General features: G+C 42.9%; 2 protein-coding genes and 1 long non-coding RNA gene across 7 annotated transcripts; all 3 read left to right on the top strand.

Annotated features, from left to right (window-relative positions):
- Positions 1–1405: 1405 nt before the first annotated feature.
- Positions 1406–2883, top strand: LOC117850381 (uncharacterized). The gene is made up of 3 exons (XR_004639238.2): positions 1406–1845; positions 2534–2595; positions 2694–2883. It is a non-coding gene; the product is annotated as an uncharacterized lncRNA (long non-coding RNA).
- A 5797-nt stretch (positions 2884–8680) lies between these two features.
- Positions 8681–14376, top strand: LOC117850028 (uncharacterized). Of its 5 annotated transcripts, none has more exons than XM_034731807.2 (7): positions 8681–8986; positions 9096–9190; positions 10081–10164; positions 10983–11128; positions 11240–11437; positions 13724–13786; positions 13865–14376. In XM_034731807.2, the coding sequence occupies exons 3-7, from the start codon at positions 10086–10088 to the stop codon at positions 14015–14017; spliced, it is 639 nt and encodes a 212-aa protein (XP_034587698.1). In that variant the 5' UTR covers positions 8681–8986; positions 9096–9190; positions 10081–10085; the 3' UTR covers positions 14018–14376. The 5 variants fall into 5 exon arrangements, with proteins under 5 accessions (XP_034587698.1, XP_034587697.1, XP_034587695.1 ...); XM_034731804.2 differs by having other exon boundaries at positions 8684–8986; positions 10944–11128; XM_034731806.2 differs by lacking the exon at positions 9096–9190 and having other exon boundaries at positions 8682–8986.
- A 1943-nt stretch (positions 14377–16319) lies between these two features.
- Positions 16320–17878, top strand: LOC117847863 (CBL-interacting protein kinase 22). Its single transcript, XM_034729158.2, has one exon. It carries the CDS (start codon positions 16408–16410, stop codon positions 17725–17727), a length of 1320 nt encoding a protein of 439 aa, XP_034585049.1. The 5' UTR covers positions 16320–16407; the 3' UTR covers positions 17728–17878.
- Positions 17879–18506: the final 628 nt, after the last annotated feature.

The following is an 18506-nucleotide window of genomic DNA, read 5'->3' on the forward strand; positions in this document are numbered from 1 at the left end:
CGGTACTAAATGGCTTTGCGCAAAAAAAATTTATGAACAGTTAGAAGGCTCCCGCACACGACCTCACGCGCAATATGCGCGTGCGCAGTCATGGGTTCGCGTGAACCTTCCTTACCATCTCACCTACATAGCACATGTGATGGAGTTAGATATATTTTCCTTTTGAAGTAACCCGTGGAGAGCCCTTTTAGTATCGGTCATAACACCACCCGGTACTAAAGGGTGGTGTTATGACACGGTACTAAAAGCTACCTTTTAGTACCGGGTGGTGTTGCGACCCGGTATTAAAAGGCCTCCGGGGATTGAAAATTTAGACCCGGTATTAATTCCACGTGTTAGTAGCGAACTAAAAGTCCTCCGATACTAACGACATGGACGAATGCTCAATTTTCTAGTAGTGTAAGCAACCATCTATTAGTGATATTTCAAAACCAAACAACCGAGCGCTGGTGCGCCCAGTGGATGCCATGAGCCCCATCACGGCACATTGAGACGTGATCACGAACCATGGCTTGAGGGAGGAGGAACAAGGAAGCCCGTTGCTGGTATGACTGAGGTGATGACTAGAGCAAGGTCCTTAAAATAGAGCAGGATAGGGACCAAATCAAAAGGGTAAACAACATGGATACCACCTAGCTGGTGGCGAGATTCACTATCACTAGAGGTGGACTTTGGATACTGACAACCCCTTCGCGATAGTGCGTAGAACAGAAAGAGGATGAGAGGGAGATACATGAAGCGGAGAGAGGGAAAGCTGTTGGCGGTTGCCCGCATGTGTTCCGGGGAGAAATAGATAGGGTAAGGCGCTGATCTATGAGCCAATGGTCTTTTGTTTTCGAGCTATCCATATCAAGTCTCCATTTTTACAAAAGGGTGGTTTGGTTAAGTGCCAATGCATGCCCTCATTTTTTTCTTCTTCCTTTTCGACCAAGCATGGAGTAGTCTAAAGCACACAATAATACGGGGAAATGCACACATGAGAGGTTCTTTGAATGGTCAAAATGTTTTGAGAAATTTTAGAGTGCTTGGAAAAAATGAAAGCCGTCCATCCGGCGAAATCGAACAGTGAAAACAAATGAAGTACCATGAGGTACTTAAAGAGAAGTACCAAGAAGTACCAATTTAGTAGGACCAAGTACAAAAATAGTGAGAAATTACTATGATGTCCTTTTAATCTTGTGTTATCCCAATGAATCCTCTTCGTGCCTCCCACTCAGCTTCCTTCCCGCTCTTCCCCCTGATTTCTCTGTTAGAACTCCTCACCCAAGTTTTGTTTTAAAGACTCTATTTAGGCTGGCTGTATTTTTATGCTCCACGATAGCCGGCACTATCCGCCGTCCGTATAGGATAGGGATCATCCTACGGTGCTTGGCCTTTCACCAATATTATAGGCCCACGCATTCTTATCGTCACCAACACTGCCCCTCCATCTCTCTCGAACGCTTCTCTCTCTGTGTGATTTGAAAATGGGAGGAGGCTGAGGAGGTGTGCTCCGTCGAGGGATCCTCCGCTATCGCGGATGCGGCTACCCGATGCCCAGTCCCCATGGGGCCATGGAGCTCATCCCCGTGGGGCCATGGAAGCAATTGCAGGAATATATTGCCATGCCATTTCCGTCAGAATAACAGTGATGGCAAAACTAAAGGTTTTTACATTGGCTCAGGTATGCATGCTTTGCATGATCAATCAGGTGATGCTATCTGGTTGCAAGAGGATACGATTCGTATCATGCATCTAATCTACCAGCGAGGAGATCAAGAGCAGACAACTCTGTGCATTCATGGAGCTGAAGGTTTTGTTCATTCTAGTGGATGGATCTTCAAAGCCTTAACATCTTTATGTCATGTGAGTTGTATTTCTCTACAGCCCTTAATATCAGTTGATAACTACTACCATACCACATAGTTTGAAGGATTACAGGAGAACCTGATGATGAGAAAGTCTTTCAACTAAACTAACCTCTTCATGTTTAAAGTTTCAACGCCTTATTTAAGATTTCTGGTAACTCTGTCCTACCATGTTTGGCCACTAAGCACGAACGTGCACGTTTGCCTTGATGACGGATTATAATGTTGCTCATCACTTGCCACAAGTTACAAGGTTGAATTTGTGATGTGAGTTGTTTGGATTATTCAGAGAGTTCTTTTTTTTCAATTTAGTATGCACTGAACCCAAACTCAACACCAGAAAGCCTCACCTGAACCCACACAAGCCCCACCTGAACTCAATGTGGTATGTGCCCCAAACTAACTTTTTTCAGTTCTATGTTCAAAACAATATGCTACCTTATTTGAACATGATTTGGTGATAGAGAATAGGGAAGACTTATTCTTTATATTAGATGATAGTTTTTAGTGGTATAAATTGCTTTTGTGTGTGTTTCTTTCTTTTTTGCAAATTTTCTTATGAGTGTCCAGAAATTTAAATATTGTATCTTTTGCTTAGTAGAAATGAGTCAGATAGTACTATTCAGTTTGTGAAACAAATATTCATTTTTTGTGTTCTACTGATTCAAATTCTTGTGTGGTGCTAGGTGCAAGCAGATGAGGTGTGAAGACTTGTTTTTGGATATGGTTAGATGACATATCCTTCATGGTCGGATAATGTTTTTTGTCCATGATCTATTAGAATTTAATTTTTCATAACTTTCTTATGAGATTCCAAAAAGTTGCTTATTGTAACTTTGATTGCAGAACCGAGTTGGATAACTATACCACTAACTTGAAGAAGCTAGAGTTCTTGATGGGTTGGAACAAGGATGAACACACATGGTAAATGTGGGTGAACTCTGCTGAATGTGTTTTTTGTCAAAGTGGTAGTTAGTTTTGCAGAAACTCCTAAATATTTTTAATTGGTGAATTACTCATGCTCTTGTATGACTTCCCGTTTAGTGCAGTACAGTAGTATGAATGTTCTTTTTTATAGCGGCAGCTGTTTTGTGAGTTAGATGTGAGTGGTTTAATTGATTAAGAACAGATTGAGGGTGAGTGTATTGTAGGGTACGGTTGCTCTGGGCAAAGTATATTATTAGTTAGGCAACGTATTGTTATTTGTTAGCCAAAGTAATAATTTTAGTTAGGCAATATAATGTGTGGCTGTGTTCAACAAATGTTTGACCGGTCACAAAATTTTCGTACATGTAAGTATACTTTTTCTTTAAATTGGACTGAACCTTTATCCTGCATACAATATTTAGATTCTGCGTGAAAGCATTTTTTTCTTTTTGGTTTTCAAGTTAATGGTGAACTGTGTGACACTGAATCTGTCAAGCCATGTAGCGTTATTAGCAAGTTGCATAAAAGCATTTACTGCGGTGAGTGAGTACCATCAATTAGCATGTTTGACACTTGTAGCCGGCATTCTCATTAGGATTCTGCAATAGAACTAGAACTTATTATACATGTATTGTTACGCCTTGTTAAAACTTTTTTTTTCAAACTACGTAGGAGAGCCGCGTGTCATTTCATTAAGATAGAAAGAGAGTACAAACGATTAGGGACGTCCCCTAAACTCAGTAGCTGATCTGATGGCTTTACCCCCACCAAGATGAGAAACTGGAGGAGTCCACAGCCCGCACTGTTTTTTTTATCTTCTCCATGTTATCTCATTATTGCTCTTTTTTCGTTTGTTATTTGCTAGGTTGTGCAATTCGAGCTCACGTACATTTTCTTTATGTTATGCCTCTTTGGTGCTAGCAGTGTAGGATCACACAAAGCCAATGGTGCAGCCAATCCAGGCATATGGTGCTAAGATTTTCTTTGGTATACGTGTTAACGATAGTTCCCTGGTTGTAAATGCTTTTTTCCATATTCAAATGTGCTCATGATTTTTAAAACTTTGCTTATGGGGTTCCACAAAGTTGGTTATTGTATCTGTTGACTTGGATTATCAGCATTTAAATGCTACTAATTGCGTAACCTGGCCGCATGAAAAAATTAATGCATGTAAAAAGAACTGTTGATTACCATTTTTTATGCAGTAAATACATGCAGCAGGAAGTATGGGCCTGTTTGGTTTGAGTTGCTTATTATAATATTTGGAGTTATTTATTTTTAGTTCAGCTGTTTGGATACCTCTGCTTATGAGCATTGAATGAGGTGGATATTGTCATGTTTGCCCCTAATCATTGAGAGAGAGGGGGCAAACAGGCATTCAATGAGGGCAAGAGGTGTAAAGTGCATCTTTTAGTCCTCATAAGCAACCATAAGCAACCCAAGAGTTGCTTATTTGCTTATAATAAGCAACCCCATAAGCAAGAGTGATTGGTTTCATAAGCAACTTATTTGCTTATTCTAAGTTGCTTATGCATAAGCATGTGAAACCAAATAGGCCCTATGTCATCCTATTTTTCTTTGTGTGGACACGTTGTGTGCCCGTGATTCTTTTGACTGCACACTACTTGGGGGTGTTTGCGAGGAGGGGGCTAAATTTTAGCTCTCGTCACATCGAATGTTTGACACTAATTAGGAGTATTAAACTAGACTAATTAAAAAACTAATTACACAACCCCTAGGCTAAATCGCGAGATGAATCTATTAAGCCTAATTAGTCCATGATTTGACAATGTAGTGCTACAGTAACCATTCACTAATGATGGATTAATTAGGCTTAATAGATTCGTCTCGCGATTTAGCTTAGGGGTTCTGCAATTAGTTTTGTAATTAGCTTATGTTTAGTCCTCCTAATTAGTATCCGAACATCCGATGTGACAGAGCTAAAGTTTAGCCCCCTCCTCCCAAACACCGAGATTAGAACAGGAAGCTATCAAGCTGGCATGTCAGAAAAGGAACGCCGGCAGTGTAGTTTCACCTCCTTTGCGAATGTACGAACCGCTTATATTACAGCCGCTTTTTTTTTTATGTTTTTGCTGCTGCTCCTTTGCTATTATGGCTCGCGGCGCTCACTACCTCACTTTCCCCACTTCAAATTGATACCACGCTCAAAACTATCGACGGGTTCAGCCTCCTCAATCCCAAACCTTAACGGCTCACAAGACACTGTGCACGTCATGTGCAATGGAACAAAATAAACTCACGAGAGAAAAAAAAACAATTCAACATTTAAGTTACTATATAGTAGATAGGGAGTGCCACTATGGTCCATTGATTTCGTTAGGGTGGCCCATTGTTAGTTAGGAGGCGAGGGTTGGCCCAAGTAAAGTTTATTCGGTTCTGGCACATCCTTTGCCGTTTCTTTTTTTTGTTTGGATCATCACGCTGCCTGAAGGACTCACCTTCTCTGGTCAAGCAGTGTAGAATATCTTACCAAGCAGAGCAGTAGTTGTTAAGCTCTCAATTTGGTTGGGTCTACAGGGGCTCCTATCTGTCTACAGGAAGATAGGAAGCTATCGAATCGAACAACCCGCTAACGGCCCATTCGTTTCTTGGCCCAAGCCAGCCAGCAGAGACACGCACAGCGGGCGGCGATGACCAAGATCAGCCTGTTCTACTTTATTTATCAAAAAAAAAACGATCAGACTGTTCTCAGGTTTGTTTTCCTTTTTGATTTTTTTCTATTTCCTTTTTTGTTAACCCATCATATTAGTCGGTAATATTTATGATTTTAGCATTAGCCATTTTAGGATTAGATTCAATATTTTAAAAACCCATTTCAACATTTTGATTTTTTTCAACAATTTTCAGAATATCAAGCCATCAAGGTATCCAAATAGAATATTTGAACTCTAAAGCTTGTTATTAATATATAATTAGTGCATTGAACGTTCTAAAAAGGCTATACTCAACATTCCTAGAAATCCAGTACAGCATTTTGAAAAGTCCAATTCAACATTGCGTGTAAAAATGTTGAAAGCAACATTTGAAATGTTGAAGTTTTATTCGAATTGTTGAAACAAAATATTCGAATCGTTGAATTTATTTTTTAAAAAATACTTATATTAGATCTTATTTTGTTGAGTTTGTTATAGGCATCACAATGCTTAAAACGATTCTGAAAACAGATGTAAGAATTAATGAAAAATGCATTTGAACGTTTAAATTCTATACAAACAGCACCATACTTATGTTGACCAATCCTAATCCGCCACCTGTCGCTTCTCAATGTTTGCTCGAGTTCTCTAACTCTAACTTTGAGTCACTGCACATATGGACCCATCGTAGCGATGACTCAAAATTAAGTAGAGCTCCAAAGTCAATGATCTTGTTCCGATTTTCTCTCAGATGAGGTGGGCTGTCTTGGTTCCTTGAAAGCCGCGCTGTGCGGGCTGCGAAGTGCCCAGTGCCGGCAGGTGGCTACAACATGTACGGTAGTTGTGCGCACAAATCACGGGGACAGTGATAGGCACAAAAAATCTCCCATAGATGAATAGGATTTTTGGATCTATTAGGACAGCCCATAGAGAATAAAGAATTCAGATAAGGTATCATAATCATTGTGCAACTGGTCCATAGGAGAGAAATACTTCCAGCTACATATAGTGCTATGGGTAGTCCATATGAATAAAAAATTAATTTCTCTGAACCTCCTCTCCTTCCTCTCGTAGTTACCTTTGCCATCCGCGTCGCGCAAAGGAACAACATTGAGGAAGCTCCTACGCTAGATATGGCACGAAGGGATGGTCGTCAGGTCTCAAGGAGGCGACTGTGGACTGGATCCATCGGGGGCTCAGGGAGAGGAGGAGGTACCTCCAAGGGCTGCTACAGAGATGCAAGGCCGCCGGCTGGAGCACCTCTCTGGACATCAGATCCGATGCATGGGAATCAATCAGGTTGGACTAGAGGTCGATTTACCGATGAGGAGCTTGAATCGGCTCATGGGAGAGCCACCGCCAGGGAAGGCCGCCATTCCCATAATCCGAGGAGAAGAGCTCACCAAGAGAGAAGAGGAATCGCGTGCTTCAATTCAATTTAACTGGGGAGAAGTCAATTCGAGTGGAGAAAGGCCGATTCAGGGTGGAGGAAAGCTGATTCGGGGCGACGGGACGGATGATGGGCGACGGCTGGGGAGGTAGAAGCTCGGAGAGAGGAGGAAGAAAGAGATAGCTTAGGTTAGATTTGATTATTCATTTTATTTGCTCGTGGGCCTCACCTATTTGGCCCGTCTGGTCCTTTACCATTGTGAAGATTGGGAAAAAGTACTTTTTAACGTCCCTCACCTATTGCCGTAGTCTGAGTTTCGTCCCACACGTGCAAAATCAGGTATTGGTCGTCCCTTAGCTTTAAAATCCATTTATTTTTTTGTCCCTCGGCTGTTTTGAGAGTGGTTTCGCATGACATGGCGCTAGGTCCCACATGTCTGACGGTAGGCCCCACATGCTAGGTAGCTTTGTTTCTCCCCTCTCTTCCTCCTTCCCCTTTCTCTTTATCCTCCACCCACACAACGACATCCAATTCATGGTCCCCACCTCAATTTGTCATGCTCAAACTCCGATGGTGGCTGCGAGCGGGACCTCGACGAATGGCGCGGTGGTGGCAGCAATGGTGCGCGGCGCCAAGGGTGGCGGCCGAGCCGCGAGGGACGCGCTGGAGGCGTGCGGGATGCTGTACGGGGACGGTGTCGGTGCTGGGAATGCGATTCATGCGCAGGTACGCGACGGCGCAGAGCTGGGATGGAGGTGGCCCAAGGCGGAGGAGGGCGGCCATGGTGGGCGATGGTGCACAGGCGGCCATGGCGGGCGGTGGTTCATAGGCGGCTAGGGAAGAGACTGATTTTCGACAAGGTGGAGCTCGGCCTCGCCAACAAGCAGGTTGGGGAGGTAGAGCGCGAGGTAAGGGAGGTTCGGGTACAGGGGATTGGGAATCGGTGGTGTGCTGGCGACAAATTTGGCCGGTGGAGGAGAGGTGGCCATGGCGGTCTGAGCAGGCTCAGCGACTAGAATTACAGTGATTGTCGGCGTGGAGAGGCTCAGCTTGGTCGAGGAGTAGCTCAGGCGTGTGCCCGATGGGGATATGGCGGCCTTGGTGGGGGCAATTTGCTTTTCATGTAGGGTGGCTGGCAAATTTGGCCGGAGAAGCTTCGCTCAGGCTCGGCTTTAGTCCATGCAGAGCAGAAGGAAGAAGAAAGAAGAATTGGAGGCACAAAGATGGTTGTGTTTCTGCTTCTGCCCGAGCCCACTGCCAAGGCTAAGGCTGAGCTCTAGCCCTTGGCCGATGACGAACTCGAGCCCGCAATGCAATAGCTGAGCACTTTGGCCTTGGGCAGCTCTACCGCAGCGCCGTCGTCCACCAGGCGGGGCTCCTTGTGGCTGGCTCGGTGCCCGCCGAGTGCTTGGAAGGATGGGAACTGCCGGCGCCGTGTGGCGGAGCTCAGGCTATCGGGCCCACTCATAGGGGGGAGAAAGAGAGGATGCAGCAAGAGGAAAGTAGGAAGAGGGGGAGGAAGAAAGCAAATGGTATGTGGGCCACTGCCAGACATGTGGGACCTAGCGTCACGTCATGCAAAACTGCTCTCAAAATAGCTGAGGGATAAAAATAAACGGATTTTAAAGTTGAGGGACGACCGATACCTGATTTTGAATACAAGGAATAAAAGTCAGACTACGACGATAGATAAAGATTTCAACAACTATGGACTATCTGACATGAGCCTCATTTATTTGGACCAACTACATTGAGGCCTTTAGGCTTGGCGCTGAGCCCAACTCACCGTGTCCCGCTTTTCCTCCACAGACAGCCCACGCAGATCCCCCGCCCGCCCGCCGCACATTCATCATTCCTTCCTTTCGGAATTTGGCTTCTCCGAGCCCACAGAGTTCTGCTCCGTGCGTGCTCCGCGGCTCAGAAGTCAGAACCAATCCTAACGAGCGAAGCGAGAGCTGGCGGAGAGCACATCAGGCGACACATCCAGCTTGTCAACGCCGCGCTCTGTCTCCGTTAATAATCATCTCAAATCCACGTCTCTTCTGCTCTCCTCCCTGCCACTCCCCTCTCCCTACCCACGGTCGTCGGTCGCCGCTCTGCGTCGGCCCCCTCCCAGCTCTCGGCTGCCATCGGCCGGCCATCCGAAGACTCTGTTCTAAACGCGCGAGGTAAGATTCTTCAATTCCTCTTCTACTTCTCCTGTGATGCATGGAATTAATTTGGGGTTCTTGATGTCGTTTCCGGGCGCGAGGATAATTCTTACCTTTTATTATATAGAGTATAGCAGCTTGCTTGTCCGGACAGTTTCAGAACGAGGTTCTTTTAGGGAAAAAAGATTGGTGTTCTTTTTGGTACGTCTCTGCTGATTGCTGGTAGGTATCGAGTGGACTTACACATACGCATTAAGATGCAATGTCACCCCTATGCTAGAAAGGTCAATCTTGGTTTAGGGTAACTGCCTTTGCTCTAAATTCTAAAACGAAAAAGGAAAAGAATGGACTGGTATGTAGCAAATCAGGATTTGCAGGATCTAACCTGTGACACTGTCAAGCATTAGTGCTCAAAATTTATCCTAATTTCATCTGAAGAGAGAATGCATCACTCCGTGAAGCATGACTGTCAAGTGTCAACTACACTGGTTGTTTCATTTGTTTCCTGAGTAATTGCAGTATTGTCCAAAAGAAAGCAGAGAATCAGGAATACGATGCTGATCATTCGGCGGATAAATTCTTATCCGAATTTTTTTGAATATGTAGGATATCTCGGCACTATATTTTCTACTTATTTAGAACTAGTTATTAGGTTTTAGATGAAAAATCTGCACATAACGGAAAATGAACGAGGTGAAAACTGTTGGATAATTTTATCTGGAAGAAAATTATTTTTTCTCCAACTACGTAGGAGAGCTGCGTGTAATTTCGTTAAGATAGAAAGAGAGTAAAAAAGATTAGGGACATCCCCTAAACTCAGTACAAAGACAACACTGACACCAACACAACACCAACACTAACACCACACTAGATTAAAACACAGGCGTGCCACATAAATATCATCCCTGACCAAGATCACCACGCCTAAGAGGCAGGTGAAAGAGACCTAGCGAGCAGCTCAGCTAGGTTTGAAGTGGAAGAAAGTTATTTTCACTGTTTTTATGCGTATCATTTTTTATAAGCACTATCTGTTGGTGTAGTTAGCAAAGACTCACCAATGACATGGTGTATGCAATGATGTACTGAATTTTTACTATTTATTGGTTTTGCAGACAAAATGATCACTAGAGTTCAAGTTACTTTTCTAATCAGTCTTGTGCTTTGGTGCTCTACAAGCTTGGCTTTGGACGATGCTGGTGCGTAATGACTTTTTGTGTGCAATCATATGTCCAATGCTAACCTTTTATTTTATTCAATTTATTCAGAGTATCATTTTTTTGTTCTGTATTAAAGCTAATCTATGGGAGTCTTAAAAAATGATGAAACATCACTACTGACAATTAATTAGGCCCTTTTTTCAGGGACAAACAGATGACCAAAATTATGTAATGTGGACATTTTGTAATTTTTACTCGTCTAGCATTGTTCTCCTTTTCTTGTCTCAGCTGCCATCGAAGACCTAATGGAATCCATAGTCCCTCTTTTTTTTCTGTCACCTGATATTCATCTAACAAGCCTCACTAGCTTTTTATGAATTATTTATGCATATTTGAAAGGGAAACAGATTATTAAAATTTTTGCACACATAATACTCAACCAACCTAGGAGGAACTAGGTGGCTTTTATAATTAAAAAGAAATAGGCGCACAAATTCGCCTCAACGAGGACTTAAACTTTGGTTGTCTGGGTGTACATCCATGCCCTCAACCAACTAAGGTAGGCTCAGTTCCTGATATGACAATTTTCAGCAGATAATTTGGAAAAGTCTACCTGGAAATTTGCATATTTGTTTGAATACTGAAAACTTAATCACCGGATCTTGAAGCAACTGCATTTTTGGGTATTTAGTGATGAATAATACATGAACAACAGTACTTTCACTGTGTTCTTATTTTGTTGTTTTGCTAAATGCCATAGATCTGATCTTCATCCTTGTTTCAACTTATCATTGGTCACTTGTTTAATGTTATTCTAGCTGGTATAAAGACTCCTAATGCCGGCACAGTATCTCCAGCAATGAACGAAAATCCACAATTATGCCAACTTTGCGAGGAGTTTGCCTCAGAAGCCCTCTTCTATCTTAAAGAAAATGAGACCCAGACCGAAATCATTGCTACACTGCACCAAGCTTGTTCAAAGTTTCCTTCTTTTAAGCTGGAGGTATTGTCGTTTACCTTAGTTTTTTTTCTTATTTACTTCAATAGATGTGGCTGTATTCTAAAAGCTTTCCATTTCTTATGTAATATATGCTTATGCATTGACTTCTGGCAGTGCACAAGGTTGGTAGATTATTATGCCCCGCTTTTCTTCACAAAAATTGCTTCTTTAAGCCCTGAAGACTTCTGCGTATCAGTAAGTTTTTGTGCGGAAGCAACATTCATTCGTCTGCCAAGACATGAAGATACTTGCACCCTTTGCCATGAGGTTGTTGATGAGATTGTTACTAATCTTGAAGATCCAGACATGGAGGTATTTATTTCTTACACTTTCTAAATTTTATTTTGTTCTATCAATTTTGTATGTTATTGTTTTGTGCCTTTTTTCAATGCTTGTCTTGTGTAATTGTAAGGAGTCAAGTTACCTTTCGTCGGAATCATTTTTTGTTCAATTCCTTGGAGCACTATGCATCTGTGATAGGTTGACTACAATGGATGTTATGAAAAGATTATTTATCTTGGTGTATGTGTGATTCTGAATCAATATTGTAGTGGCATATTGACTTTTAGCAAAGGCTAGGCACTTTAGTGACTTGTATATGATGGATGCCTTTAGTCACAAACACAAGTAGATAAAAGCTTTTGCACTGTAGTGTCAGTTTCAAAATAGTATGTTGGATTTATTCTATGACTTGATGCAGTAGTGAGCCTTAAGTTGTGGTGCATCAGTATCGAATGGTCATTCCATCGAAACATTCAAGGATTCTCCATTGAGCACTATACAGATATGGTCAACATTGCCCAGAAGTGCTTTCACTTGCTAGGGATGAGACAGACAGCACCTGGATTGTCGGGACTGCATCACCTTTTCGTTTATTAACTGAGAGACAATAGATACTTTTGTACAACTCAGTGCTGTCTGAGTTTGCACTTGTGTAATGTGCAAATGTGGCACACCATAATAATCTAGTATGTGCGTGCAGTGTCATGCCAAGTCAAAATTTACCTAGAAATTGTACTCTGATACATTTATGAAACAACTGGCTTGTCTGCATATGACCAAAGCTTTTTGAAATCGACAGCAAATAGCTGTGCATATTTATAAGGAAAAGGAAATGAAGGGCACACGCTGCATCAGTGCTACAATTGAACATCCTCCAAAATCCTACAACACCGAACCTAGAAGACATTACTAGTTCGATAGTCATATGTTCATGGATAATGCAGGTGTGCCCTCAGCCGTTGACATATTTCCAAGGCTGGAATTCTCTGCCCTGTTTCTTCATACAGTTTTCAACTTCTTGTCAGCCGTTCTGTGGGCATTTGACTTGTGTACTATTGTTACAGTGTGTGCTATTCCGCTCTAGTTTTTCCCCATGAGTATGAACATCATGTCTGTCATTTTCCATTAAGTCTTTCCTATGAGGCTATAACTCATTAGCTGGCCCAACTGCTAGTTAAGCATGAGCAACTCAATGAAGTTATGACCCTTGACCCATGACTCAGTGAGCAGCTGTGCGATCTGGGCATATGAATCTGGGGCTCACTCATTGTTCTGGTTTGCTCAGTTTTTCTCTCATCCATCTGAATCGTCCTATATCTGGATTGCATGGATTATTCTCGGATTCTATTGCCTTGCATGGTACTCAATGGGATTTGACATGTTCAAGTATGGTTGGAGTTTGTTCTCTACTCAACAACTTAAGTTATAGGACGAACTGGTTGGTACATTAAACTCATCTTACCAGCCAAAAATCCAGTTTAATATCTGTCTTATGAAATTAATAACAATAGTAGCCTACTTTGAGTCCACATACAGTGGAGCCTAGATGTGAGGAGGAGCATTGCAGCATGTTGCCTACGTTTCCTCACCAACTGGTGCCTGAATTTAAACAGTTTCTACCTGCCTGTTGAAGTTGCATATGATTTTCTTATTATGCTTGCTTCAGCAAGTTACTTTTCAGTGTATTTCATCAGAAGCTCTGTCTTTAGATTGCATGATTTCAGAAACTGCCCCCACGTTATTCGGAATAACCATGTATTTAATTTATAAGTGGTGTGCTTTTATTTTCCCTATCTCTGTTTGGAATGTATCTGATGTTCACTCAATCAAGCAACCACAATATTGGTTAAGTGGGGCCACATGATCTTTTTTTTAAAAAAATAGTGAAAGCGTTGTCATATTCTGAATTTGATGTACCTGATATTTTTTTTGGCCAAAGTCAATGTACCTGATCTTTTTGCACTATGGTTTCTGAATAAACAATGTTTGTTTTTTCTTGAGTAGCATTTTGTTCTGCATTCTGGTGAAGAATATTGAGATTTCATTAATAGCTCACTGACCCTGCCTATCCACAACTTTCTTTCTCCCCTAGTACTGTTTTCCCAGTAAAACATAGAAAGGATTTTGATATTTCAGCAACAATTTCATATTTCATATGTTGCCTTAAAAAAAATTTGCTTATTCATATGGACATTTGTCAATTTGGGCTGGTGGGTCCCTACGTAATACTACTTTTATCGCTTTTACTGATTAGTAATTTTTCCAATATTTTTTTAAAAAAACAAAGACTTACACCATGGTTCTATTCACTGTTAGCAGCTTAAGATAATTGAGATACTTCTGAAAGGATGCAACAATGCAGAGAATTTTGTGCAAAAGGTAAAGCATGGACGATTTAGCTATATATACTATCATTAATTCAATATGATTTTTTCTGAACAGTGCCACTTGTTTCAGTGCAAGAGGTTAATCATCCAAAATGCACCAATCGTAATGGAATATATCAAGAAGTTCCTTGAGAAGAGGGATTTCTGCAATTCTATCCATGTATGTGGAGGTAAAACTGTTCATGCTGGAGCACAAGTCCTCGGAAGCCTTTCTTCAGCCTGAAGTTCTGAAAATTTTTCTGAACAGTATTGGCTCGCGCAGCAGATATCGGTGTACATGTAAAATTGTAAACAGAAGTTCATGCAGTGTACATCCTGGGCAACGAAGACTGTACAGAATTGGTTATGTACATGTAAAAGGAAAATGGATCTGCTATGTAAAGATACAAACCTCCGCGTGATAGTTGTGCCACGTATATTGTACATGGATCATGAGCAATTGAGCAGCTGTATATTTAAGTTGCATATCATTGTACTTCAGAGATCATAGTGTTTCTTGTATATGTAATAACGAGTAATGTAACTGTGATAATTATGGAGCACAATTATAAATCCGATACCAAGTGCAGCTTGACATTTTCATGATGTAACGCAAAATTATGCATCTAAAGCGTCACGAATTCATGAAGTGATCATAAAGAATGGACTCAATACGGACCATGATGGGGTGTGACAGCAACATGCCTTGGGTGGAACTAGCAGTTCATTGAATTCAGCTCAATACTGGTCATGGATTGCTTCTATGTTACCAGACCATAAAGAGATTCATACTCTGGGTTGTGTAGCGATATGCTAGCTAGCCCAGAAAACTAGAAACGGAGCATGTTTCAACTGAAATCCGATTAAACATCCATGTCAAATTCTGTTATGTGCTCTTTCATCGGATTCTACTGATCTTTATACTCTTATCAAAGATTGTAATTGATCCGGCCGATCCCTCAATTTCTCAGCTTGGCATAACAAACTTATCAAATACGAGTAGCTGTTTGAAAATACTGTCCCCGTCCAATAATCAGACTTTGGACGGAAACGGGCAGCAGTCGTTTTCAGAGGTGACATAATGTTGCTCCATTATTGTTGCTTGTTTATTAAGTGTTAGTTTTCTTTCCACTCTAGTCTTCCCATGTGATGGGACAGGTTGTGACCGCGCCTCATGATACGAACGAGAGGCTATTACTGTACTGGAACTGGAACAGTGCCTGATACATCCCTTGTGTTATCAGCATGGGCTGCCACAAATCCTGAAAAGATAGTCAACTATAGCATCGCTTTACATGGCTGAGATTCAAAGAAGATGCGCCTTCGGTGTAGCTAGAAGTGCAGAGGGAAGACTAGAATCTTTTAGATAAAGAAGTTCTTTATTCCGACCTCTGCGTAAGACACACTCATCCATTTATTATTATTACAAAGGGAAGCCTCCAGAATATTTGAAAAATGCCAATTGAAATATTTGGTTTCAAATATAGTTATTTAAGTCGCATATGGGTAATGCCCAACGAGCATTGATCCTCAAATATCATTACTAGGTGGAGCGATTAGGACCGGGCAATGCACTTCTCATGGTTATTTTCCTATAGAACATGAACTATTTAATTTAATATAAACTTCGTATATTCAAGAACCGAGGGTATCTCAAGTACTCCCTCTGTTACAAATTATAGGTCGTTTTGGCTTTTTTAGATTCATAGACTTTGTTATGCACTTAGATATACGCTACGTCTAAATACATAATAATATGTACCTAGAAAAGTCTAAATGACCTATAATTTGGAACAGAGGGAGTAACACACTTTTTTCTCAGAAGTTGAAAAGCATAACGATTATTGGCAATACAACTATGCTAGGAGAGCTAGAATCTTTGGAGTGGAACAGTCCCAAACACGCTCTTAACTTTTTAATCAGTCTCAGAGCACACTCTTAATTTAGTGAAATATGATCCCAGTCATTCCTTGTGTGTTTTCAAAAACATTTATAGCTGGAAAAGATATCTAGCCTATTTTAGGCTAAGCCCCTCACAAGTCACCCCCACATCATGTATGCGAACGGTGATTCATGCGTCCAAAACGTGACCAGACGACGTCCATCGGCGAGCGAATCTCGGTGGACCTAACACCAATAATGCCCCTTCTCTTTCCGTTGGGTCGCCATCATGCAAAAGCACCATAGAGGAGGTCGGATGGTGGTTAGGGTGACTTGGATGACATAAATGCCTCAAATCATTTCGATAAAACAATAGTAAAAATGATGATTCGTAGAATGCATACTTCATACACATACCTTGGAGTTGTCTGGTACTTGATGGTCCGCGTTGTATTAATTAAGGTTACTTGTGCAGGAAAGATCGGATACTTTTAGAGTCAAATGATACTGAAAAAACATGCATATTCTGCAGGGTGTAAACATGAGAAACTAATTGCTGCATATAGAAACGGGACAGCATCTGTCGATGCCGTCATCATGGAAAATTAGTAATATATTTTCTTATAAAACACACAACCCCTCTTGTATCGACACAGCTACTTATCAAACCAAGATCCCTTGGAACTTGGAAGTTCCCACCAACTCCACCAAAGCCAGCGAAAGCGTGCGTGCAGCCTCCACACCTCCCCGGAGATGCCACCACCGGACGACTCCTCGGCGGCCTCCTCCGCCACCGCGCCATCCGAGAGCTACGCGAAGGTCCTGCAGGGCCGGTATGAGCTCGGCCGCGTCCTCGGCAGGGGAGGCTCCTCCAAGGTCTACCGCGCGCGGGACGTCCGCACGGGCGTCCACGTCGCCGTCAAGGCCGTCCGGAAGCCGCGCCACCCGTGCCCGCCCGAGGACGCCGCGGCGGCGCGCCGGTCCGTGGAACGGGACCTCGCCGCGCTCCGGCGCGTCCGGGGCCACCCGCACGTCGCGCGCCTACTCGACGTCCTGGCCTCCCGCTCCGCCGTCTACATCGTGCTCGACCTCGCCCGCGGCGGCAGCGTCCAGTCCGCGCTCGAGGAGAGGGGCCGGTACGACGAGCCCGCGGCGCGCCGGCTCTTCGGGCAGCTCGCCTCCGCGCTGGCGCACGCGCACGCGCGCGGCGTGTTCCACCGCGACGTGAAGCCGGAGAACCTGCTCCTGGACGAGCGCGGCGACCTCAAGCTCACTGACTTCGGGCTCTGCGCCTTCGCCGACCGCCAGCTCGGCGCCGACGGCCTCACGGCGACGGCCTGCGGGTCCCCTGCCTACGTCGCTCCGGAGATCCTCCTCAAGAGGCGCTACGACCCAGGCAAGGCCGACGTCTGGTCATGCGGCGTCGTGCTCTTCTCGCTCACGGCCGGGTACCTGCCGTTCAACGACGGCAACATCATGGGCATGTACCGGAAGATCTGCTCGGGGAGGTTCCGGTGCCCCAAGTGGTTCTCCTTGGAGCTCCGGTCGCTGATCGGGAGGATGCTGGATCGGGAACCCAATACACGCATCAAGATTGGTGAGATCTTAGACCACCCTTGGTTACGCAAAGACGGCATGCCATTTGTTATCACGGCAACTACGAGCTCTTCTCATCCGACTCCAGAGGTGGTGAAATGGGAGGCGGAATCAGAGCTAGCAAGGGAGATGAATGCATTTGATATCCTTACATTTGCATCAGGGTGTGATCTGAGTGGGGTGGTCGGGGCTTTCACGGATCGGGTTCGATTTCTGGTGTCGGGTAGAAATGCCAAGTCAGTGTTGGACAAAGTTGAGGAGCTTGGGCGAGAAGAAGGGTTCGCGGTGAGGAGGAAGGAGGAAGCAGGGTTTGGAGGGGTTCTATTGGAAGCAATATGGGGGAAATTCATCGCGCAAGTTAGTGTTCATCCGTTGCATGAGCAAATATTGCTTATTGAAGCAGAAAGAGCTAGCAACCAAGAGGAACCAGAATTTTGGGAGAAACTCCAAGCAAGTCTTAAATTCTCACAAAACTGAATATGAATATTGCCGCTTGGTGTAACTACGTTTCAAGAGTCATGCAAGTACATATGTATAGAACATTTAAATCATGGACATTTGTACGCAATACAACACATTTTATCTGGATTTTTTTTTATCAATAGTAGAGGACTTCGGTGGCCCGGCCTATCCCTTTCTCATTCCTACATGAACGGTATAGAGTAATAACACTACTAATGTCCAAGTTGTGTTTGTCACACTATGTGGTTCTAGACAGATATATGCATCAGGCTAAATGTCAAAAGTTGAAGCTCAAGCTACCTAGGTAAAGGCCCCTGCTGAGTAATTCTTTTAAGGACTCTCTATTCTAATCAACATGCAAAAATGCACAAACTTTTTTGTGTTAAAAAAATTAAGTGGGATAACTTTTCAATGTACACATATGAGAACCATAGCCCATAAATAACGTATCTACTTTGACACTGTTTTATGGTTTTACACGATGATCATTGTTCGCTCTCCCATTTCAATATTTCATATTCCCATATGGTCGTGTTTTCCTAGCATTTCCATTCTTGCCCACCAATTAGAAATTTTATATGGAAGCCCGAGAATCATTTATGCTAGCACTAGTTATACACCTGTAAATTTACGCACAAAAATGGTGTTCAATAAAATTAGGATTGTGAAAAACATTGGGAATGTGGAAAAATTGAAAAACCACCTTATTTCCGGTTGACCAAATGCCCTAATAATTCTTTTACCAAATTTATATTTCACTCAGTGAAAGTATGCACAAAAAAGGGATCCACGTT

This window comes from Setaria viridis, chromosome 3 (genome assembly GCF_005286985.2).
Source record: "Setaria viridis chromosome 3, Setaria_viridis_v4.0, whole genome shotgun sequence".
Classification (NCBI taxonomy): Eukaryota; Viridiplantae; Streptophyta; class Magnoliopsida; order Poales; family Poaceae; genus Setaria; species Setaria viridis.

Bases quoted from the DNA above. Each gene is read 5' to 3' on its own strand.
- LOC117850028 (XM_034731804.2), top strand. From the start codon at position 10,086: ATGATCACTAGAGTTCAAGTTACTTTTCTAATCAGTCTTGTGCTTTGG. The intron at 10,165-10,943 runs GTGCGTAATGAC...ATGTTATTCTAG, and splicing joins CTTGGCTTTGGACGATGCTG to CTGGTATAAAGACTCCTAAT. The intron at 11,438-13,723 runs GTATTTATTTCT...ATTCACTGTTAG, and splicing joins TTGAAGATCCAGACATGGAG to CAGCTTAAGATAATTGAGAT.
- LOC117847863 (XM_034729158.2), top strand. From the start codon at position 16,408: ATGCCACCACCGGACGACTCCTCGGCGGCCTCCTCCGCCACCGCGCCA.